A 24600-nucleotide genomic window follows, 5' to 3' on the forward strand; every position below is an offset into this window, starting at 1 on the left:
CAGTCAGGGTGAATCTCGAAGGCTGCGCAGCAGCTTAGACTGAGTTGGCAGAATAGCAGTCCAAGTGGAGGGCTGGGCATTGGCAACAGGAATGCATCAGGGGGAAGCAGGTTGCGTACACTTCACTGCCTTCTTCATGGTCCAGCACCGCGGGCTCCAGAACCCCTTGTGTTATTTCAGGCTGTTCGGTCAGCGGCCAGTCTCCACCGAGGGAGCTGAGTGAGGGCCTCTGCTCTGCCCCTGCCCTTGTCTGCAGGGACCATCTGGACCAAAGCATCCTTCACTCTCTAATTCAGCCTCTGCTTCCTCCTCGGAGAACTCAGAACCTCTCCTTCTAACCGGCAGAAGGCTGCTGTGGCAATTTCAAGGCCTACTAAGGCTGCCTTAGAGAAAGAACCACAGAGGTGACTTCTGGCCCCTGTGTGGTTCTACAGACCCACCCTACCTCCATGCCCCACAGCCCACCGTGAGGCTCCATCCACACAGACCCAGATGAAGACACGTGGCACAGCAGAATACATATGGCCAAATGTTCCCCTTTATTATGGTTCACTCAGTTACCATAGACAGACACACTGGCTCAGGCAGGTCAACTGCCAGATGGAGAATAGTCTGTCTTCTAGAAACAAGGAGGAGCAGTGGGCACCCGCAGAATACAAACGTGGCTCACTGGTTGGCTGCAGACCTGAGGATTCCCAGAATTGACCTGGGTTTCCCTCCACCCAAGACCATCCAGCAAAGATGAATCTGTGCCCAGCCGCCACTTCTCATATTGGTTCCCTCCCCAGGAAAGTGTATGGTTGCCTGGAGACATAGCATCTCAGGGCCTGCACAAGCTGGGCCACACACAAGTAGCAGGCCTCCCGAAGGGCAGCTTCAGGTCTGAGCCAGGAAAGAAGAAAGGCAGGTAGGGCAGGAAATCGACTGGAGGTGGCAACCAACAGGTCATGGATCCTGGGCTGGCAGCTGGACCCCAGGCCTGGAGCTACCAGAGACTAAGAGAAAAGGAGCCAGAGGTCTGGGGGAGCGGGCGGCGGGACGTGGGGGAAGGGAGGGGAGAGAGGACAAGGGAGCAGGAGGCTAGCCCAAGGGTCTCTTTTCAGGTACTAGGGGCTATGACAAATGCTTTCCAGAGAGAAAGTGGTAGAGGAGAGAGCCAATCAGTCTGACTCAAGCCAATGGGACCATTAGGAAGAGAACTTCCCAGAGGCCCCGGCTCCCCTTATAGGAAAATAAAGTATTTGGAGCTTGACCAAGCTGGGTTCCAAGCTGGAGCCAGCCCACAATGGCCAAGCAGGATTTGGTTTTTCAGGCCAAACACCCAGGTAAGAAAAGGGAGGGTAGGAAGTAGGCAGCTGCTCCTTGAGTGCGACACCCCCCTCCCAGCCTCAAAGAGCCGGGGCTTTACCAGCAACATTCTCACAAGGCTTGGAACAGAACAAACCTACTGGCCTGAAGTCACTGTCCTGGAAGGGAAAGGGATTCGGTCAGGTTGAAGAAGGGCCAAGAACTAAAGCCAATCGGCAGAAGGAAACAAGTTATCTTGATTTTTTTAAAAAACAAAAACCAGAGAGCCTTCCTTCCCACCGCACCTAACCCGAAAGCCCACTCCAGCCATTGTGCCTGCAGATAGGATTGGGCCTCTGCCTCTTCTTGGGCCCTGAGTTCAAGTGCCCAGAACTGCCCTGTGACAAAGAGCTAGCTGGCATGGGGGAGGCATGCTCCCCTCTCACTGGGTTCTGCCTGCCTTCTCCTCTGATCTTCCATCCAGGCCCAGCACTCTGAGCCTGTCCCTTCCACCAGACCCACACAGAACAACTACTACTGCCAGGAAGCCAATGGTCGGTCACTCAGACCGACCTCCCAGTGGGCTTGAACCAGCCAGACCTCACACAGGTACCAATAATGATTTACATGTCCTCTGCTCCAGCTGCACCTTTGCATGGAAATTGCCTGGATACCACCCAGCTCTTCAAGGAAGGCAGTGGAATCTGCCCTGGTAGATGGACGATGCCTTCTGGCATGTGATGGAGGTAGGACAGGAGAATCAGGCCATAGCAGCTGGGGGTTTGGGGAGGGACACAAGCAGGGGGGCTTGAGGGGGGCACTAGGAAGAGAAGGAGGGGAAACAGGGCAAAGAGGAGCCTGCCCCTACAGGCCAAGCTCTTAGAGTCAGGGAGATGAGCCTGCATTGCCATTCCTTAGGAGTCAGGTGCCCTGGGGGCGTCTGCATCTGCGTGCCCTCCCACATCAGGGCTAAAGCTCAGCTCCCGTCTGCTTCCTTGATCTGGGAAACGGCTCAGTCTCAGGAGCAGATACAAATTCATTCAGCCTTGGGGAAGGCAGAAAAGCCATATGGGGAAGAGAGAGACCCTGGGCAAGAGAAGAGACCACAGGGAATGTGACAGCAAAAAGGGACGAGAGGAAGAAGAGGTTGAGGGGGAGGATACCAGATCAGAAGGAGGAAGAGAAGGCCCCTGCCTGTCCTCACCCGCCCACCCACCACCCCCATAAGTGCTAAATACTGTTGCTTCCCAGTAAGACCAAAAGTGAAACAGCTTCAGGTCATAACCCTGGGGAGGGGGCCAGGCTCTCTCTGCTATGTCTCCCCCTGCCCCATGAAGGGTCCTTGGGCAAAGTCAGAGGGGGTGGCCTGGGGGAGGGAGGGGGCTGGTTTAGTTCTAAACAGACATCTAGCACCACAACAACAGAGACCTCCACGTCACACTATTTCACAAGGGGACATGGACACAGCTACCGCCTCATGGGACAGCTCCACATGTAGCCCGCAGCTTTCCAAATGCTCAGAGCAGAATCCAAGAGGGTGGGGGGGGTAGACATATACATACATACATACATATATATATATATATATATAACTCTGATTCTTTATACAAAGTGGAGGAAGAGAAAAGGGAAGGGGGAACCCTGCTTGGTCACCACCACAGATGGTGTGGCTTGAGCCCCAGCCCCAACAGCCCGCAGCCCCGCCTCACGGCAGGCTTGGCTGGCTCACATCTCGTTGGAGTATGCATAGCTGGGGGTGGCAGAGTACTGAGTCTGCGGCTGATTCACGGCCCCCTGGGCCGCCCCCATGGCTGCATTCTGGGCTGCTTGCTGCACATGCGGGTTCCTCCACGCCCCCGTGGTCCACTCCTCCTGAGCTTTGCTGAAACTCCCCCCACTGCCCCGGTAGAATTTATGAACCTGTGGGAGTAGGAGCACAAGAAAGCGTTAATCAAAAGGAAGAGGCAGGCCGTCCAGGAAAGACAGGCGAGCCACAGACAACTCGCTGTAAAGGCCAGGCCTGCCTCCCACCCGTGCTCAGTGCATCAGGGACCCCTGGGAAGACTTCGGGGTCCTCCTGTCATTTGGAAGAGGGGTTGCCACAGACCACAGTCTCTTCCCAAAGCCAACTTCTCACCCTTGAGGTGACCACATACCATGCTGAGGGCGATGAAGGAAAAGACAGCCATGACCGTGAACATGATGGTAGGAATGAGCATTACCACTGCGGAGCCAATGTTCGTCCCGAAGAAGGAGATGGTGGCGATCCAGCCGCTGCAGGAAGAGGCCGACTGTGAGACTGCCTAGCATGGTGAGGGCTACCTGGGAGCCACCCGCTAGACACTAGAGCAAGGCACCACCTCATTGTCACAGGGAGGGGCCGTGTCGCTAGATGTAAAGGGACCACCTTACTAATCGCAAAGAGCCCGTGTCCGTGGTTCAGGGAGCACCCTCCCCATGGCTCAGGAGGCAAGCTCCTCAGACACAAGGTTTCCTTCCCTTGGCTTGCCCCACAATGCCTGACACCCCTCGGCCCTCAAAACCACGGCAAGGTTCTCCTTCCCCTCTGCTGCTATGCCTGTGCCCACTACACCAGTCTGAATCCTCTCACACTTCCAATAATTCACCGTTTCCCCACAGGCTGGGCAGCTTGGCACACAGAGGTAAGCGAAGGGCACACCCAAGATGCCACCCGTGCCAGCCCTGGGCCAGCCCCAGATACCTCGGTCTCTTACCAGATGCCCCAGCCTGGGATGCCCACAGCCTGGATGATGCTGATGACCAGCTGAGCCATGAAGGTGAAGAAGAACGCCATGAAGCTAAAGGAGCTGTCAGTCCTGCAACAGAGGAGAGGGCTCCTGTCACCGGAGCAAAGAGCCAGTGGTTCCTGCCTGCAAGGCCCCCACGCCCTTCCAAGGTGAAGTGAGTACACAAAGGACAGAAGACATTCAAAGGCCTTAACTGAGAGGCCAAAATGGGGCAGCACTGCCCCATAGACCTTTGCAGGACACCAGGCGTTAGGCCTGTGTGTGCAACATTACATAGGGAGATATCCCCTCATGAATGGAGCACCCACTGATACATGGGTGTTTGGCCCCACTGGCACAGAAATAGATGGGCCCATTGTGGCAGGAATAAACAGCCCGCTGTCAAGGGGATGAGCAATTCCACGGGCACCAAGACAGCTAGGTCCACTGGTACATGGTGGATGGTCCCATAAGCTTAGCGATAGAAAGTCCCATTGGCACTAGAATGCACACCCTATTGGCACCAGGAAAGTAGCCTAATTGGCACATAGGCGGATGGTCTGATTGGCAAAGACGTCTGAGGCACTCTGGATACTCCACTGGCACTGAGACAGATATCCTTGTTGGTACATGGGTGCTAGTCCAACCGGCAAAAGACTGAAAATCCCATTTGATACAAAATAGACACCCATTGGCACCGACACCCGGATGGGGGTCCCTTTAGCACAGAGTTGGCCGACCTCATCAGCACATAAATAGTATCAGTGGTATATGGGTGGCTGGTTCCACTGGTATATGGATAGACGGTCCACTTGGCACCAAACCAACTAGTCCCATGGGTACAAGGACAGCTCCACGAAGACAGGGGGCCCCACTGGCAAAATTTAACATGCAGCTGCCTGGGGAAGACAGAACCAAAACAGACCTGTTGCTCCACCCAAGAGGGTAGAGTGAGGAAGGAAGGAACTAAAAGGAAAGGCTCTGACTCCCAGCTCTCTCACCCCAGCGTAGCGCTCCCAGGGAGCCCACATCCTACCTGGCAGTCTGAGCTGAGGGTGAATGAGGGGAAGTGAGTTTGGGAGATGGCAGGGGGGAAAAAAAGGTGAGAAAATATGTAGACAGACAGGGGGAATGAGCAAAGAGGCAGGTTAGGAGCCAGCGTCAGCACCAAACACTTACTTGAAGGCCTTGTAAATGGGCCGAAACCAGCAGACGTAGGAGCAGGGTGTGAAGAGGATGAGCCAGAGAAAGGCGAGGCCAAAGTTGGTGGCTCCCCCGCCTCCGATCAGCCACGCGAGACAGCCCACAAGGTTCACGGCCAGCGTGACGCTGTTCACTGCAGACCCAGGAGCACATGCACACACAGACAGACAGCAGCACGTACACAGACACCAGGTCCACGCAGAGACATGGAGACACACACCCATAACTCCACACAGACCCGCAATCACACACATGCCACCAATGAAAGCACAGAGAGATGTAGACACACACAAACACAGATACAAACCACATTTATACCCATACAATCCACATCAGTGAACACACACACACAGGGAGTACAGACTGTAAGAAAGAAAGTTCGGAGCTCAGACCAACCGCCTCCCCACACCCATTCCAGGGGACCTGAGAAATCTAGAGAACGAACAGCCTCCAGAACAGGAAGCCAGAGCTTCAGCCCAGCAAGCCCGGCTGAAGGCCCCACCACCTCACAGGAGTAGAAATGCTTGTCTCCTGGTAAGAACGGCCTCAGAGCCTGGCCCTCCCAGACCCACTGCAATCATCAAGGCCGAGGCTCATCAAGGCCGAGGCTCATCAAGGCCGAGGCACGGGCCACCCACCTTCACCTTCTCGTGCCAGGTAAGGGTACAAACAGGACAATGGAAAAGGTCTCGGGGAAACATCTCTTCAGGCCATTGTACCATCTGCCTGCACTTAAATGGGGCAGACAATGGTGGCTGGGATCTCCGTCTCTATCCAATGCATTTTTTAGACAGCTATCATTCCATCTCCTCCAAGAAGGCTTCCTTCACTACTGCAGCCTTATTCATCTCCCAACCCTCTGACCTCCTGCAGACGTTGGCTGCTCCCACGGCTCACCAAGTCCAAATCCTAGCCCATCAATCAGAGCAGAAGCTCCCCAAGAGCAGGACCCAGGCTCCCCCGCCTCTGTGTCCACATAATCTAACTGAGCCTTAGGATCATGGTATCAGAGCACAGCCAGCAGGGACCTCAGAGACTCCTCAGCTGGTGCTGCACTAACACACCCAGGTCTTCTGAAATCAGGGTGGGCCCTGCCTCAAACATTAGGCTGAGTCCTGTTAAGGCTCCACAGAGACCTGCTGAATAAACAGAGGAAGGGGGGTCAATCTGAGCCTTACACAGCCCGGCATCTATGGTCCTGGCTTCTGAAGAGAACCTTTAAGCGTCTCAAGGTGCTACATACATTTCTTTGGGAACAAAGCATCTGGCAGGTGCCTAAAGAGGACTTAGAAAGAAAGATATTTATAGCTCTTAAATCCAGCTCCTGAATGAGATCCTCTCAGGGGCAGCGTTCCCGGAGCCCAGGTCAGGTGGAGTGCTCCCCAAGTCTGTCCTGACAACAGTCACCTGTGCAGGTACACCCATCCCAGACCCCTCATAAAGAGGGTGAGCATTTCTTCCTGTGTGTTTCATCTGCATTTCCTCCATCCCTGTTTACTGCCCCCATGTTTCCTGGAACCTTGGTGTTCTGACTGATTTTATTTGCTCTTTACATAGACCAGACATAAATCTGTTTTTATACTGTTTCGCACCTCCCATTCCCACCTCTCTCCAGCTCAGCTGGTCTGGTGCCTTTGCTGCAATTATTTCACTGTCTCTTTGGAATGAACAGACATTGACTTAGCCACTCTCTCTCTAGCCATCAACTTTTTTCTATCCCTCCTTCTCTCTTTATCCAGCTTAGATTCCATACTTCACTATACCCATTTTCTTATTCCCTCCACTGTGCTGCCTTCTGGTCACATTCACCCTCGAACACAACCCCCATCTGGACCTGAACTGGATGTTGCTGGGGAAAAGGAGCCCTGACCCCCCAGAGAAGCCCAGTAGCACTGTAAACGCATGGCAGCCAATCTCAAATGGACCCTACGCACGGCCTAGAAAGATCAGGGCTCGTGTTTCTTTGGACAGTGTCCCCACCCTCTGTCCACAAATATGCTCTCATGTGAATCCCAGTCTCCTCAAAGATCCCATCACCATTTCTACATATTTGATGGAAAAAAAGTAGAAGCCATCAGAGACCACCTACTCATTCTCTTCCCAACATCTACAGACCTACCTACACCTGCCCCATGCCTTCCTTCTCTCATGTTATAAGGGGAAAGATGGCCCCCTGGTCACCCAAAGGTCAAGCCAGGACTTGAAACTGAGTCTATCTGTCCCCATACTCTTGCAGAATTCCATATAACACCTGCTGCTGAGAGAATTCTTTACCACCTTCCTGGCCCAACGATCATCTCCCAGGAAAGCAGCCAAGTGCAGGCCCAGCTCAAAGCAATGTCACACGCAGCATCGTGGCTGTGGTCACCCTGCAGGTGTCTGGGGTTCTGTGGGCTGGTACCCAGTGTGGGACCACCAGCCTACCCTCCCTGCACATGCCTGAAAGGTACGTTGGACCAGCCTGGGCACAGCCACATCCCATCCCCCTAACATGATGCCTTCCCCACCAACTTGCCACCAACCATCAGAAACGAGGGCCTTTAAACTCCTGACCTCAAAATCTTAGCATGTTCGAACTCTAGCCTCTTAGAATCACCAGCCACACAACACAGAGCTACATGGAACCACAGTGATCACCGAGTCAATACCCTCTGTCTACAAATGAGGAGCCTACTGCTTGGGAAGGGGAGCAACCAACCCAGCTTGATCTCCTATCTCCCAACTCCCAGCTGAATGATCTTTCGTTTGAGCCATTTTCCAGAGAAAGCAAGGAAAATGAGGCTTTGAGGGAAGGACTCTTCTCCAAGTCCAGAATTCTGAGGTCCTGGCAGCCACCATAGGTTCCCTGGAAAACTACTCCAATAGGAAGGTAAGGGGGGGCAAGAAAAGTGGAATTACGCTGCCGACAGAGACCCCTACCAGATGCCCTGTGAACGGGAGAAGGGGGTGGCAGCAGGAGAGGCCTAGATGGGGGGCTGAGGGAAACAGGCCTCGCTGGAGTCAGGTGGCCCATGCAGGTGCTGCAGGTGGGGCTGCAGGCCGCTCCCTGGTGCCCACAGCCAGCAGCCTGCCCCAGTCTCCACAGCCCAGGCCGGCCCCCCTCCCAAAGCACTCACACATCCAGAGGTAGTAGAGGCGCTTTGCCATGCTGAGATGCTGGGGGGGGATATCTGCCTCAAAGTCTTGGTAGAAGCAGGGCTTCAGCGGGATGAATCTGGGCAGCGGTGGGAAGTTGTTCACTTTCTCTGTGGGTGAAGCACATCTCATGGCGTCATCTGGAATGGTCCCCTTCCCCGACAATCCAGTGTCATCCTTTCCCTGGCCCGGGCTGCCTCGTGGGCCCCTGCTATCCCCACCGAGCCATCCCTGCGTTCTTGAGTCTGCGTGAGGTTCCCACGGTAACCACAGGCTCTGAGGCAGTGTCACTGTCTCTCAGAAAAACAACAATAAGTGCTGCCCATCAGGGCTATAGCACCCTCCTCAGCAGGGAGCCAGCTCCAGGCAGAGGAAGCAGGATGGAAGGGTTTGGAAATGGGGGTTCCAGCCTCCACTCCAATATTCTGCTCTGGGGCAAGTCACCACCCCCCTCCAGACCTCCATTTATCCAGTGGGATGAGGAGAGAGCTAGATAGGCCCTAACAGTCCCTCCAGCTCTGGCATTCTGTACCTGAACCTTCGGAAACCAGACAACTCAGAACTGGAGAAGGTCTCAGAGCAATGGAGAGGGCAGTGGTGACAGGGGGATAGGGACTGAGCCATCCAGGCCGTATATTAGTCAGGCTGCCAGTACAAGCACCATATCAGGATGCTGGGTCCCTGGCCCAGGTTCAGGTCTGCCAGAGGGCTAGAAGGTGTCACGCTGACGGCGTCAGACAGACAAGCCTCAGTGGGGGACCAGGGAAAACCTGGGGAGAAGACAACAGAAAGAACCTGCCCTCTAATACTAGAGGGAGTAAGGGGACTGGAAAAGGGCCACCCACCCTGTGCTCACCTGCATGTCCTACCCATGTGGCCCGCCCTCTCCTTACCTGCCATGATGGCACCAGCCAGCCAGCAGCCTGCCCACACTTCTTTGTCCTGAACTGGAAGGAAAAAAAAAGCCAGAGAAGGATGAGGACCGTGGCCGGGCCGAGCCAGGCCCCAGCTGGGCTGGGGGTTCCCTGCAGCAGACCCTGCTCATGTTCCCACCATGAGATGAACCCCACCACGAAGGCAGCTCCCACCTCACTATCCACAGAAAATCCTATCGGGGTAAGGAAGGAACTTGAGAAGGGACCCCATGCAGGGAAAGGCAAGTGACAGAGAAGGCCTGCAGGGCTCAGAGACTTCTAAGAGGAAATTCAAGTCCTTGACCCTGAACAAGGCAGAGCCCAGCCTCAGTCACAGGCCTCCGTCCTGCCTGTCTCCAGCCATTTGTTCACTGACAACATGAGTAAGAGATGGTTGGTCCCTGCCCTCTGCACTAAAGAGCCAACAACCTCTGCAGTAAATAATGTAAAAGGCAAAGACGGCTGTTACGAAAACATACAGCATAGATCAAGGTGATCTAACCTGGTTTGGGGAGTCACAGAAATTTAGTGTAAGCAGTAAGGGGAGACCTGGAAAACACAGAGGAGTTGCCCAGGGTCGGGCGGCCTTCTGGGCAGACAGGAAAGCTCACAGAGACCCTGATGAGGAAGGAAACTCACACTTTTAAGGAGAAATAAAGCCACTGTGGCTAAGCAGAGTGCAAATAAGGAAGCAGCAGGAGTGAGCCTGGAGAGGGGAAATGGGCAGGGAGGGCTGCCTGAGGCCTTAGGAGCAAATGTGAAGGGGCCTGAGGTAGACTTGGGGAGTGGGGGGCGGGAGGCAACCAAGGAGACGCCCTGCCAGCTTAAACACTGGGGGGGTGAACGGAGCTCCCCTTTACAGGAGGCACCCTGAGAAGAGGCACAGGTCCCTGGGAAGAGAAGAAGGTGCAAGTCCCCAGTGCTGAGACCCCAGCCAGGGCTGCCGGCAGGCACTGGGGACATTGGGCTGGGAGGTGCAGGGGGCCTGCACTGAGATGTATGTAGGTGAGCAAAGGTCAAGGAAGCAAATGAGTGATCATCTCGCTGGAAAAGTAACTCTGGTGGCGACACTAGGTAACAGTCACAATCAGAAATGGTCTCCAACCAAGCGCTAGGGCAAGGCAACAGTCAAAAGTTGGGTGGAGATTTTTGTAAAGTTTAAAAACAAGCAAAACAATTCAGAGAACAAACTGATGGTTGCTCGAAGTGAGGGGGGTGGGGGGATGGGTGAGAAAGGTGAAGGGATGAGGAAGTGCACATTGGTGGTTACAAAACAGTCACACCGTGAAGTGCAGTATGGGGAATATAGTCGATAATGTTGTCAAGATTATGTAAGATGTCAATGAGTGCTACACTTAGCGGGGGATCCCTTCACAGGTTCTCTAAATGCCCAACCACTGCACTGTGAGACTACACCACACCAGAAACTAATATAAAATAATATTGACTGTGAACTATAATTAAATATATATGTATATATATGAAACATATAATTGTATATATATGTGGTCTGACAATTAAGTTCGCAAACTTGTTGCAATGATGTTGTTAATCTTTTTTGATATCAGAGGGATTGTTCATTATGAATTTGCACAAACTGGACAAACAGTTAACCAAGTTTACTATCTGGAAGTGCTGAAAAGGCTGCATGAAAGTTAGACGACCTGAACTTTTCACCAACAATTCATGGCTCTTGCATCACGACAAAGCACCAGCTCACAGCACTGTCTGTGAGGGAGTTTTCAGCCAGTAAACAAATAACTGTATTGGAACACCCTCCCTACTCACCTGACCTGGCCCCAATGACTTCTTTCTTTACCCAAAGCTAAAGGAAATATAGAAAGGAAGATATTTTGATGACATTCAGGACATCAAGGGTAATATGACGACAGCTCTGCTGGCCATTCCAGAAAAAGAGTTCCAAAACTGCTTTGAAGGGTGGACTAGGTGCTGGCGTCAGTGCATACCTTCCAAGGGGAGGACTTCGAAGGTGACCATGGTGATATTCAGCAATAAGGTATGTAGCACTTTTTCTAGGATGAGTTCGCGCACTTAATTATCAGATGCGTGTGTGTGTGTGTGTGTGTGTGTGTGTGTGTATGTGAACTCACGGGGTGTAAAGTACAGCACAGGGAATACAGTCAATGGTATTGTAAATCTATGTACAGTTTCAGAGGGGTAGTAGATGGGAATGGTTATCTCTTTGTGAGGGGTGTAAATGTCTAATCATTATGTTGTTTTGTACACCTGAAACTAATAAAATAATAAAAAGAGTCAAAACAAATCTATGGTGTTAGAAGTCAGGATAGTACTACTCTTGAGGGAGGGCAAGCTGATGTGGTCTATTCTTGAATCTGGGTGCTGGTCACACAGAGGTGGTAGCTTTCTGAAAAGTCATCAAGCATACAATTACAATTTATGCACTTTCCTATTTGCTATACTTCAATTAAAAGTTTGCTTTTAAAAAAGAAAAACAAAGTTTCCTAGAGTTGCAGTCAAATTCCTCTGAATTCAGTTAAAAGTTTGGGCAGTTACAATGTTTTGCAGCCCCTTTATGACATGAAATCAAATACAGAGATAAAAACCCAAAACATCTGCCACAAAAGGAAAAAAGGCAGGCATGATAGAGACCCACATGAAATGATACCCTTACACAGTTGCATTAATTGTAGCATTGTTTGGGGCAGCTGGATAGTTCAGTTGGTTAGAGCAGGAGCTCTGAACAACAGGGCTGGTGGTTCCATTCCCACCTGGGCCAGGGAGCTGCGCCCTCCACAACTAGATTGAAGACAATGAGCTGCCACTGAGCTTCTGGAGGGGCGTCCAGATGGCTCAGTTGGTTAGAGCGCGAGCTCTCAGCAACAAGGTTGCCGGTTCAATTCCCACATGGGATGGTGGGCTTCTCCTCTGCAACTAAAGACTGAAAACGGCAAGTGGACTTGGAGCTGAGCTGCGCCCTCCACAACTAGATTGAAGAGCAATGACTTGGAGCTGATGGGCCCTGGAGAAACACACTGTTCCCCAGTATTCCCCCCCAAAAAAAATTTTTAATAATAATAATAATAAAATAAAAATTGTAACACCAAGAGATTAATGATTAAAAACAATCTACATGTCCATCAATAGGGGACTGATTAAATAAACGATACCGTCATACAACAGACTGCTCTGCAGCTACTTAACAAACCACTGATATGGAAAGATCTCCACAATTACTAGTCATTGAAAAAATTCAAGATGTAGAACAGTCTATATAATATGCTACCTTTCATATTTTAAAAAAAAAGCAGGGGGGTGGAGAATAAAAACATATTTTCCTTTTGACCCAACAATCCTACTTCTGTTTATTTACCCACAAATAAGAAACAACAAATCTACATTATTCAAAATGACAAAATTTTGCAAGAGCAAAATGCGGAAAGCCACCTAAATGCAACTGTTTGAATGGACTATGGTGCGTCATTCACTGGAGCCCTCCACAGATGTAAGACAGAGTGAGAATGAGGCGTATGAACTGCTACAGACCGATTGCCAGGACACACTGTCAGTGAAACAACAAAGTACAGACCAGTATAAAGAGTACGCTACCTTTTATGTAAGAAAAACGGGGAAATAAGAACATGTATGTAAATTTGATTATTCTTGCAAAAGAGACACAGGAAGAGTAAACTAAAATCGAATGAAACGGTCACCCATATGGTGGAAGAACTCGGGTGAGTTGTGAGACTTCTCTGGGTAAAGTTTTTTCCGCCCTTTTGTACACATAATGTCTTACGTATTCAAAAACTTATACCAGAAAGAAAAGTAAACCCTAAAATTGAAATAAAAACAAATGAAGCTAACTGCAGAGCAAATTGATAACACAACCACACAGAAAGAAGAACTGGCCAAGTAACTTGTCACCATCCTGTGTTCCCTTAGAGGGATACATCTCAGGGACAAAAATAACTGGAAAAATATATATTAGCAGTTTCACTGTTACCATAGGTACTAATGTGGTGATACTGGAATGTTGTCATGATGCTGGAAAAGCATATGAGGCCTGACAATTAAGTTCACAAACTCATCCTAGAAAAAGTGCTACATCCCTCATTGCTGAATATCACTACGGTCACTTTCGAAGTCCTCCCCTTGGGAAGCTATGCACCGACTCCAGTGCCTAGTCCACCCTTCAAAGCAATTTTGGAACTCTTTTTCTGGAATGGCCAGCAGAGCTGTCATCTATTACCCTTGATGTCCTGAATGTCATTAAAATGTCTTCCTTTCAATGTTTCCTTTATCTTCGGGTAAAGAAAGAAGTCATTGGGGGCCAGATCAGGTGAGTAGGGAGGGTGTTCCAATGCAGTTGTTTACTGGCTAAAAACTCCCTCACAGACACCGTGTGAGCTGGTGCATTGTCGTGATGCAAGAACTCCTTCAGGATTTTTTTTTTTTTTTTTAAGGAGGGCATAGCTCACTGTCGTCCATGGGGGGATCGAACCGGCAACCTTGGTTGTTATTAGCACCACGTTCTAATCAACTGAGCTAACCGGCCACCCCCTTGGGACCATTTTTGCATGCAAAGAATCTTTCTCATGCAAAGATTTTCAGTTCGGATTTTCCTAACTGTTTCTCTATCGATGTTTACTTGCTCTGCTATGCTTCTCACAGTCAGCTGACGATTTTGACACACAATTCGATGAATTTTTGCAATGTTTTCATCAGTTCTGCTCATTACTGACCGTCCTGACCTCTCTTCATCAGTGACGTGTTCTCTCCCCTCAGAAAAACATTTAATCCATTTGCACACTGCCGTTTTCTTCATGGCATTATCCCCATACACTTGGACTAACATGTCCCTGATATTACTTCCACTCTTGCCAAGTTTAACGAGAAATTTAATGTTTGTTCGTTGCTCTTATTCAAGCTCAGACATTCTCGCGACGGCACACAACACGCAACAATAACGAACACCGCTCAGCAAGACCCCGCCACACGTCGAAAGGAGCACAGCTGTGAGACACTCTTGTACCAAGGTTATGACACCTTACCGAGCTGTGTGAACAGTGCTGCCAGTGTAAGCGCACGGTGGCGAGTTCGCAAACTTAATTGTCACACCTCGTATGAGTAAATGTGTTAATGTTGTTGAGAACCTGGGTTCTCACTGTTAGAGTATGAAGACAGAGTATGGAATGTGGAGCCCTGTGATGTTAGATTTGAATTGGAGGTATCAGTACGAACTCATGACTTAAAAATATATACCGGGGTGCCAAAAAAAATGTATACAAGTGGACACTTTGGTCAACATTGCTCAAGCAGTAGTTCGCCATCACCAGAAGTGTCTGGACGCTGACAGTAACCACTTTGAGCCCCTCCTGTAATTGCAGAAGTCAGACGTGACTTGTAGTCATCTTTTGTTATCGGTATATATTGAGTATTACAATTTTAATAGTTTTTCCTTTCTTGAAATGTGTATGCATTTTTTTGGCACCCTCTATACATATGGCTGGTCCCAAGACAAGACAAAGAAATACAAGGTTAGCCTAGAATGTCTTGTCATGCCAGAACCAAGCAGGTATTCAGCTAACAGGGACATGTCAAAAGGACAGCAGTTTGAACAGCCAAATTTAGAATAGTTAAGAGTATCAAAAGTAATAATATCAATAAAATAATATACTAAATTTTAAAAAATAATTCAGGAGTCCAAAGTGACATTCTTCGTTTGTTGTTTTTTTGTTTTGTTCTGTGTAGTCGCACAACAGCCTAGCCAACTGTCCCTTCATGTCTTTCCTTAAGGAAAGAAGAGTTTGTGAGATTGTGCCTTTCTGGGACTCTGTTCCATCCTTTTGTTACACCTTATGTCTCTCTGTCTGGTCCCCAAAAGATGGTTTGCAGCCAAAGACGGGTAAGATATCTCACAGGAGATACAACCTAAGCCAGGCGGAACCGAGTGGGGACCCCAAATGAGCTGCCTTGGACAGGTATGGGAAGGGGCCTTGCCTCCCCTTCCCCCTTGGACAGGTATGGGAAAGGGCCTTGCCTCCCCTTCCCCCAGCTTGAGAAAGTCTGTTGTGGGCTCTGGCTTTCCCCTTGCACCTGTTTGTGAGAGAAGTCATGAGGACAACAAAGATCAATTCTCTCCACTTATCTCAACGGAGTTGTTACAATGTGAGAGACTTGACCCTGGAAAGGTACATACTTTAAGTAAAAACATCAGGGGACCTTGTGCTTCCTCTGTTTACAGACAATGGGTGATTGGAATAAACATTTTTCTGTTAGGAAGTCTGAGCCTCACAGACCGTGTAAGAAACAATGTTACTTTCTTGTAGTTGTAGACCTCTCAATAAAAACCTCCAGCCAGCTTTATTCTGGGCTCCAGTCCTCTGAGACTGAGAGACCCCTGGCCTTCGGAGAGATTTAACTACATTAAGTCTCTGTTTCTTTCTTAAAAACTTAACCCAAACCGCCCCTTCTAGCATCCTCACTGTCCTTGTTGCCCGGGAAGCGACAGTTTTGTTTTCTTTTTTTGTTAGTTTCAGGTATACAAAACAGTGTAATAGTTAGACATTTACACCCCTCAAAAAGTGATAACCCCTTTCGCCCAATCTACTTCTCCTCTGACATCAGACACTCTTGTTTTTAAAAAGAGAAGGAGAAATAAAAAAAACAAACTCTTTTTTGCAGAAGAATGCTAGCTAAAAACGAAGAAGTAACAGAATTAGAAAAATCTCCCAATTTTGCAATCACTAAGGAAATACCCGATTCAGGTAAGAATCATCAATAGACACTAAACCTTTCACTGGGTGAAAGACAGTTGGGGGCCGGCCGGGTGGCGCAGGCGGTTAGAGCTCCGTGCTCCTAACTCCGAAGGCTGCCGGTTCGATTCCCACATGGGCCAGTGGGCTCTCAACCAAAAAAAAAAAGAAAGACAGTTGGGAGGAAGAGAGTTAGAGTGTCAAAGTACCGGCCCAAAGATGACTTCTTTACAGAAGGAAACAGGAACTTTCATTGTGGAGAAAGCTAGCAGGTGCCACCTTAACTAAATGATCAAGCTTAAGCTCATTCATAATGAAGACAAAAGGGCGGTATTGCCTCCCAGTGTGATACATCGAGAGGCGTACATCATCAGCTTTGTGGTATTCCTGCCCCAAAAGGTTTAACCGGAGCCTAATCATGAGAAACAATCAGACAAATCCAACTTTGTAGCATTCTAAAACCTAAACTGGCCTGTATTGTTCAAAAGACAAAAAAAAAAAAAAAAAAAGTTAAAGAGATAACTGATTCTCTAAACTAATGGAGACTAAAGATTCATAGCAACAAAAACCCATGTGTAAACCTTGACTGGATCCTGTTTCAGGGGGTAACCCTGCAAAGAACATCACTGGATAACAAAGGACACTTTAACATGGATTCTAACCAGACAATTTTATTGTGTCAATGTTATGCTTCTAGGCTGTGGTAACGGTGTCAAGATCATGTAGGAGAACGTCCCAGTTCTTAGGAAATACGTGCTCCAGTGCTCAGGGGTCAAAGTATCATGGTATCTGAAGCTGGCTTTAAATTGTTCATAAAGCAAGAAATGATGGAGAGAGAGACATAGACAGAATCAAAGCAAATGTGGCAAATGTTAACAATGGGTAAATCTGGGTGAAGCTGTATGACTGAACCTTGTAACAGTCCTTAAATTTTAGTGTGAAAGTTCTCAAAATAAGAAGTTAAAATATGAATAGTGTCAGTCATGGATCATTACACACTGAATGAAAACGAAGTCCAAAATGATACACAAAGAAAAAGGAGAGGGAAAAGAGAAAGTTCTAATAATAGAAAGAATGACAGAATTTTTTTAAATCACCATTTGCAACCCCTGCGTAAGAACTGGTACCGTCAGGGATCGTCAGTGGCTGCTAAGCCGCTGGGTGAAAGGTGGCTGGAGAAGAGAAGAGTCACAGTCTGAGTGCTACTTCCCAGACTGTTTATTAATCACAACAGAGGAAAAGCACGTTGATAATAAGATACCTGGCAGACCGAGTGACCAAACGTGGCATCTCTGACAATGAGATGGAGGGCATTATATACCCCCGGACGTGGCACACAGAGAAGGACACAAGATCATCCATGTTGCATTGTGGCCAAACCATTTCATTTTAAAATAATTATGAAAAAACAATCTGACAAATCCAGATGGTGGGACATTCTCCAAAACACATGTTAATGTCATGAAAGACAAAAATTGGTAGGGGGACTCATCTAAATTAAAGGAGACTTTAACACACATGCAACCAAATGCAGGGAGTGATACTTTAGTGAATCCTGGATTTTTAAATCACAGCTAAAAAGGGCATTTTTAGGACAAGTGGAGAAATTTGAATATAGACTGAATAGTAGATATCACTGTTCAAGGGAAATTTCTTAGGTGTTGTGGTTAGGTCGGAGAGTATCTTTTCTTAGGAGATACATATTGAAGAATTTGGAGGTACTGGGTCTTGTCCGCAACTTACTTTTAAATGGTTCTGCCAAAAAAAATTAGATAGGTAGATAAATAGATAATACAAATGTCATCAAGTATTAAAAATCGTTGAATCTAGGTGAAGTACAGGTGTTCATTGCAATGTTCTTTAAACTATGCTGTAGCTTTGAAAGTTTTCAAAATAAATAATTGGGGCAAAATATATATATGTGAACTTGTATTTGATAATATATACACAAAGAATCTCTACTAGGATACCAAGAAAAAAATGATTATGGCTCCCTGGGGGACAGAGAAACAATAGATGTGGAGCAGATGGGAGAATTGTTACTATGTGTCTTTATATCATCTAATCCAAGACACCATCAATTTTAAGATAGATTATTTTATTCACCAAAAGAAAGTAAAAATACTGCCAACTTGTAATTGTAAGATGCTCCAAATTTTAAGACAGACATTAAAACGTTTTCAGAAAAGTCAAAATGTTCATCTTAGAATTGATGAAATTTGGCTCATAATTTTTAAAATTATGAACCATGTAAATGTACTACCTGTTCAAAAATAAATAAATGAAGAAAAAAAGTCAGGCAGAAGAGAATGAGCTGGCAAAGAAGGGGGAGGAGCAGCCGATGAGGCAGGAAGAAAACCAGGAGAGCGCACTTCCAAAGCCAGGAGCAGACAGTGCACAATGTGACAGATGCCACTGAGAAGCCAGCATGAAAGGGCTGGGCTGGAAGTACTCATGATACTCAGGAACATCAAGTCATCTGTGACCTCAGCGAGAGTTAGTCTGGTGGTGCGGGGTGGGAACAGCAGCCAAATTAGACCTAGAACAGGTGAGCTGAGAGCACGTGTAGCCAGCTCTTTGAAGAAGCCTGCCTGTGCCTACTGGTAGACGAGAACAGAGGCAGGGCACTACCTCAGTGGGGTATGGGGTCCAGGAGAGGCTATGGCTGAGGGCTGTTTGTTGAACATGAAAAGAAGCTGGAGCTGTATTACAACAGGCGGAGGGTAACCGATGGAGCAAGCCCTGAAGAGAGGAGAAGCAAGGAGGTACGACAAGCCTGATCCTAACAGAGGGAGAACACGATGCAAGCAGTCGGGACTTAGAAAGGACTTAGAAAGCTCCGGGTCTTAGAAAGGACTGCCAGAGTCCTGTGGATTTGCTTCAATTTTCTCCATGATATCGGAGACAGGTTGGAGTTGAGAGGGAGGAAGTAAGAGTAGAGGACCCAGCAAGTCAACAAGCAATTACAACTCGGGCTGAGAAGTGCTTGGGAGATCAAGTACAAAAAACTGGGGGGACGCTTGCCTGGTCCGTCCTGGAGGAACGAGGCAGGGCTTCAGCGAGGTGCATCCGGAAGGATAAGTAAGAGCTGGCTAGGGGAAAAGAGAATCAGGAAAGCAGGTGTGCAAGTCGAGGAGAGCAACAGCATGGTCTATCCAGGGAACAGAAAGCAGCAAAGACGAAGCTCAAATCGGAAGGAGGGACGGAAGGTGGGAGGGGCTGGGCCATCCCGGCCTTGAGGCCACGCGCAGGCTTTGAGCCTTATCCTGTCTAGCCAGCCACTGAAGGATTCTAGTCTTCTTTTAAAAAATATAGCCTCAAAGTTGTTTTTTTAAAAAAATGAAAATGTTGCTTTTCAGCTATGTATAAAAATATCTGCAAGTTAAAAAAATATCAAATTGCACAAAATAGAAAATAAAAGTTCTTCGAAAATCCACCTTCTCAGAGGCCAACCCTTTAACAGTTTGACCTTTAGGTTTTTGGTTTTGGGTTTTTCTAAAATGTCCGCATATATGACAAAGATGAGATTTTTTTTTTAAGTCTGTGCTTTTTTTTTTTTTTTTTTTTAAGGAGGGTGCAGCTCACAGTGGCCCATGTAGGGCTGCTTAACCGTGGGGCTGGGAGGAATGCGGGTGGAGCCGGCCCTGTTGACTCTCTAGCCCTTATCTCCTGTTGCACTTTGTAGTAACTTCAGGGGGAGGGATGCTAATAAATAGAATAGCCATCTTGGACCCGCCGCATTTTCTTTCTTCACTGGGGGGTGGGGTGAGGGATGGGGGTGGGGGATGGGGGGTGGGGGGGGCAGTTGGAGCCCTGTGTTGGAGGTATGCATTCCCGCACTGCAGTGGTGGTTTTTGTTTCTTTTTCCTCCCCCGCCCCATAAACCATTTTTTTCTTGTAGATTTATCTGGAGAGTTATTTTTGTCAGTCGAACCCGCTACCTTGGTGTTATCAGCACCACGCTCTAACCAGCTGAGCTACCGGCCACCCAAATATGAGAGATTATTTTATACATGCTGTTTTATAACCGGTTTTTTTCCATTTAACATCTCATGAAAATTTTTCAGGTCAATGAATATCTGTTATCTCAATCTTTGTAATGATTGGTCAACAGGGTCAACCATGTCCATGGTCATGGATGATTTGGCAACTGGGAGGGCACAGCCTCAGGGAGTGTGGGGTAGAGGCCAGGCTGCCAAGAAAGGAGGAAACCCAAGCGAGACGAAGAAGGAACAACTTCTAGCACACTAGTCTTTAAAAAACTTGGCTGAAATTTTAATACAAACACACACACAATATCAGTGACTACACTAAAACACCATACACCAAAGGATGAACAGTAGTCATCTCTTGATAGTGAGATTATAAATTATCTGTTTTCTTTCTTTTTATCTTTATTTTCTAAAAGTTCTACAATGGTCATATATCACTTTTTTAGTAAGACAAAGCCACCAGTTTTAAATGGCAGCAAATAGTGGAGCCAGAAAGGTTTTTCCAGATAGGAGACTTGGGCACATTTAGAGGCTGGTAGCGTAGGAGGGGAAACAGCTGATAGATATTGGTACCTCAGGAGCCAGAAGGGCTGGTATCCATAGCACAGAGTGGGCACATTAGATTAGGAGACCTCCTTCTACAGGGATCAAGAAGTGGGGAGATATGGGTGTGGTTTCATTTCTCCCACAAACCGCCAACCACCCTTTCTGTGAGTAAAGGGTTTTGGGAGACTAGTCCAGTTTGGAATATTCCTCCCATGGAATGGAATGAGAAGCTGAGGGGAAGAGGAAAAGGGTTTCTAGAAAGTGATGGAGGGACAGAGGCTAGAGACCCCGCATGGAAGCAGAACCAGACTGCCCTCGTATGTGGTGAGCCCCCGGAAGCTTTCTACATTCTGAGCACACAATCCAGAACTGGGGCTTCTGCTGCTCAGTTGGGACACACGGGCAAAGCTGCAGGGTAAGCTGAGGACATGGGCCAGAGAATGGTTAAAATCCTGGGCCATGGGGTCCAGGAAGGACACAGAAGGTGTAGTGCTCATGGTACAGAGAAAATGAAGGTGCCAGAGAACTAGGGGTCTCTGTGAGGTCCCCAAGCAGGTAAAGTAGAAGTTGGACTGTGGTCAGAGGATCCTGGAGTTGAAGATTTCAGAGGCAGCCATACGCCAACAATGAGCAGCCTCCAGTGTGGCTGGTAGAAAGGGTGGTTGAAGGAGACATCACCTCCCATGAGATAACAAGATGTGAAATGGGACGCTGTTATCCAGAACTAAAGTCCTCCAAGGAAACAGAGAAGAGAGGCAGGGAGAAAGTGGGTAATAACTGGATTGGAGGAGCCTCAAAAGAGGTGGCTAATCCTGGCTCCGCCTGACCTTTAACCCTAGTTCCTGGCTGTCTCCCAAAGGTGTGCCCAGAGTTACAGAGAAGTCATTGTAGCAAAGTACGGATGACTCAGTGTAGGAGAAGCCAGAGCTCAGGGCCAGAACACAGGGCAAGGCTGCTTCGTTTGTACATGGTTAGCCTAGAGAGAAGTTAGGCTTGGGAGGGCTGCAGGCGGCTGCAGTCCCGGGAATGGAAGACTCCAGGCTACTCTGCCCTTATTTCAGAGCTAGCCTCTGTGTGTGTGTGTGTGTGTGTGTGTGTGTGTGAGAGAGAGAGAGAGAGAGAGAGAGAGAGAGAGAGAGAGAGAGAGAGAGAGGACTGGCCTCTGCAAACCAAATTTCTTGACTTCAAAATAGAAGAAGTAGCAATTTGCTCATTTGAGAGTCTTTCATTACGTTGGTGGTGGGGGTTGGAGGCAGGTACTACATATCTCCCCAACAGCGCAGACCTAAGGGAGCACATCCTTGGTTACCAATAAGATAGCAAATACTACCTGTATTTTGTTTTTAAAAACCAGATTATAATTTACTCCATTTCTTACTGAAAGGACAGAAGCTCCCACAGTGGAAAGAGCAAGGCTATTGGCAGAGAGAAGGGGCTCAACCTGGCCTCAGATCAGGCCAGAGACCTGGGGCTGGTTCCAGGGCTCCCTTCTCCCCAGCATGTGCACCTCATCCATGGCATAGAAATGGTCATTCTCTTCCTGCCTGCCCAGAGCCTATCTAAGATGGAAGTTTACCCCTCCTGCTTTACCTCTGGTCCCCATATCTCACCCCAAACCTGAAGTCCCAGGGATATGGATCACACTCAGAAAGCAGCACTCTCTTGGCATTGCTGTCACGGTCCTATGATGACCCTTTGGTAGCCCCTCCTGACCCAGTGCCTAGCAGTCAAGTCTTGTGTCAATCAGCTACAAACCTCCCGTCAGCTACCCTTTGCTTCTCTACTACAGGCGGACCTGCTTTCCACACAACCCAGCTTCACGTATGCGATCATGTCTAGCCACCCCTCTGCTTCTAGTACCCCTAAACCAGAGCCCTGTCAACTCCTGTAAGTCCTACTATTGTCTCACATTCCACCTCTCCTGGGAAGCCTTTCCAGACATCCCTGCTGTACATCCCACTGTTTAAATTCTGAGCCAGTTATTGGGCACCAAGCCGTCACTCATTCTCATCCAATCTCTTTCTCACTCTCTCATGGGTGGGGCTTCCGGAAGGCACCCAACACGGGGCAAGACACAGAGCACTGTCAATGTATGTTCTGGCTTAGGACTTGGATATATTTCCAAGAGGTGGGAGAGGAGCAACTGATGCCCTCCTCCAATTGGACTAAGCCACAGCTTCTGTCAAGCCTGCTGTCCCATACTTCCTCCAGGAAACCTTCGGAGACTCCAGCCTGTAGAGGAAATGCTGCGGGGAGGGGCAGGGACAGGGACAGGAGGCAGAGGGAGTGAGGAGGAAAGGAAAAGGAACTGGGAGAAGAACTAGGAGGGACACTCTGAACTAGAACAAGCAGCTTCCTCAAGGGAGGTCAGTACTTTATCCGATTATTTCATCCCTAGAGAAAGGTGCTGGTGTAGAGATGCCCAGACAAGGGAATGAACTTGTTCAGAAGTGGCCAGCCAGCCAGGGAAAGGATTACAGAAACAGCAACAGAACCCAAGGCCCTATCCAGAGCTCCCCTCCCGGGACTCCATGGGTTTGGGAAACCTGAGAAGACCCTCTGGTCTATCATTCACTAGAGACAGTCCTCTCTCAGCTCTGCAGACTTTGCCTTCAGGCTCACCAAACCCAGGTCAAATCGCAACTAGGAAGACTTGTGTAGCCCCAAACAAAATCTCTCCACCAGTCATGTCCCTGCAAGAACCATCTCCCTCTTTCAGAACCCTGTCCCTTGGAGGCAGAAGCGGTAAGGCATAGGCTGCAAAATTCTGCAGACTCCTCCACGCCATGGGCTCAGGCTGGACTCACAGGACAGGCTCCCCAATAGCTGTGCTTAATCCCCATCTCTATGCCTTTGGCCATACCATTCCCCAGCAATGCATTCTCATACTACTCCTCCCATCCAAATGTCACCTCCTCCAGAAAGTCTCTGATTCACTGGCTCTCGCCTCCCTTTCTTGTTGGCTGTCTTGTGTCCGCGGGAAAGTCCGCCTGGGCCTTCCTAAACTCCCCATCCCTTGGAGCTGGGCATTACTGGTTGGAACCCTCTGAGATGGGGAATTCTTAATCTCTACTTGGCTTCCCCAACCCCCAGACCAGGAGCTACCGGAGGTAGGGACAGGGACAGGTTCCCAAACACCTCAACTCCATCCTCGTGACAGACTCCTGCCAGCGCTGGAATGGGCTATATCCGGCGTCCCAACACACCACCCCAAAGCCTGGGTGGACCCCAGGCTCAAGCCAGCGCACCCATCCCCCAAACCCTAAGGCGGCTCAGACCCGCTGTCCAAAGCTCAGCCGCCCCGGGGAGGAGCAAGAGGGGAGGCGTGGGAGGAGAGTAGCAACCTGGGTCCCCCCGCAGGCCCATCTTGTTAAGAAGGACCCAAAGGAGGCCAGTTACCCCGCGCCCAATCGCCCCCATCTCCGGCGGCGTGCGCCATCTCTAGGAAGAGGAGGCCGATTACCAGGGAACGCCAGGTGGGGCTGGGGGGCTGGAGGGCCCAAGGCCTAGGCTTCGGAATCCAGGGGTCTGACGTCACCCAAGACACTGGTTCCCTCTGAGGGAGGTGGGGATGGGCGTGGGGTGGGATTGGGGGGCCTGAAGGCACCGGGCTGCTCTTTCCCTGCTCCAAACAGGGAAGGTCACCTCGACTCTCCACCTCTCCAGCAGCTCCGCCTGCCCACTGCATCCAAAAGTGAAGCATAATGGGTACCAAGCTGGAGAGGGGGTGACCCGCCTCTCGCCCTGCGCCCAGCTTCCCTGCAAAGCCCTTGTCGAGCTTTCAGTCCCAGGACTCACCCGCTGCGGTCGCTCGGCTGCCGAAAGGCCGCGGCGCTGCGCTGCGCTGCACCCGGCTATGCGGCGCGGAACCGGCCGCGAGCCGCGAGCCACTCGGGGGCTGGGGGCGGGGAGCGCGCGCGCCCGGGGCCGGCTCCTGGCTCTCCAGCGCCACCCCTGCCAGCACCAGCCGCTCTCGCGAGAGTCCCGCGCCACCTCTAGGGCCGTTCTTCCTGCGCTCGCGAGAAGGAAGGCCGGGCCGCCC

General features: G+C 49.4%; 1 protein-coding gene across 1 annotated transcript; it reads right to left on the minus strand.

Moving 5' to 3' along the window:
- Window positions 1–516: 516 nt before the first annotated feature.
- Window positions 517–24600, minus strand: SCAMP5 (secretory carrier membrane protein 5). Its single transcript, XM_081048012.1, has 7 exons — window positions 24357–24600; window positions 9266–9319; window positions 8354–8482; window positions 5214–5370; window positions 4023–4124; window positions 3444–3561; window positions 517–3207 (listed from the first exon to the last, which is right to left on the minus strand). The coding sequence occupies exons 2-7, from the start codon at window positions 9270–9272 to the stop codon at window positions 3013–3015; spliced, it is 708 nt and encodes a 235-aa protein (XP_080904138.1). The 5' UTR covers window positions 9273–9319; window positions 24357–24600; the 3' UTR covers window positions 517–3012.

This window comes from Rhinolophus hipposideros (assembly GCF_964194185.1).
Source record: "Rhinolophus hipposideros genome assembly, chromosome: 5".
Classification (NCBI taxonomy): domain Eukaryota; kingdom Metazoa; phylum Chordata; class Mammalia; order Chiroptera; family Rhinolophidae; genus Rhinolophus; species Rhinolophus hipposideros.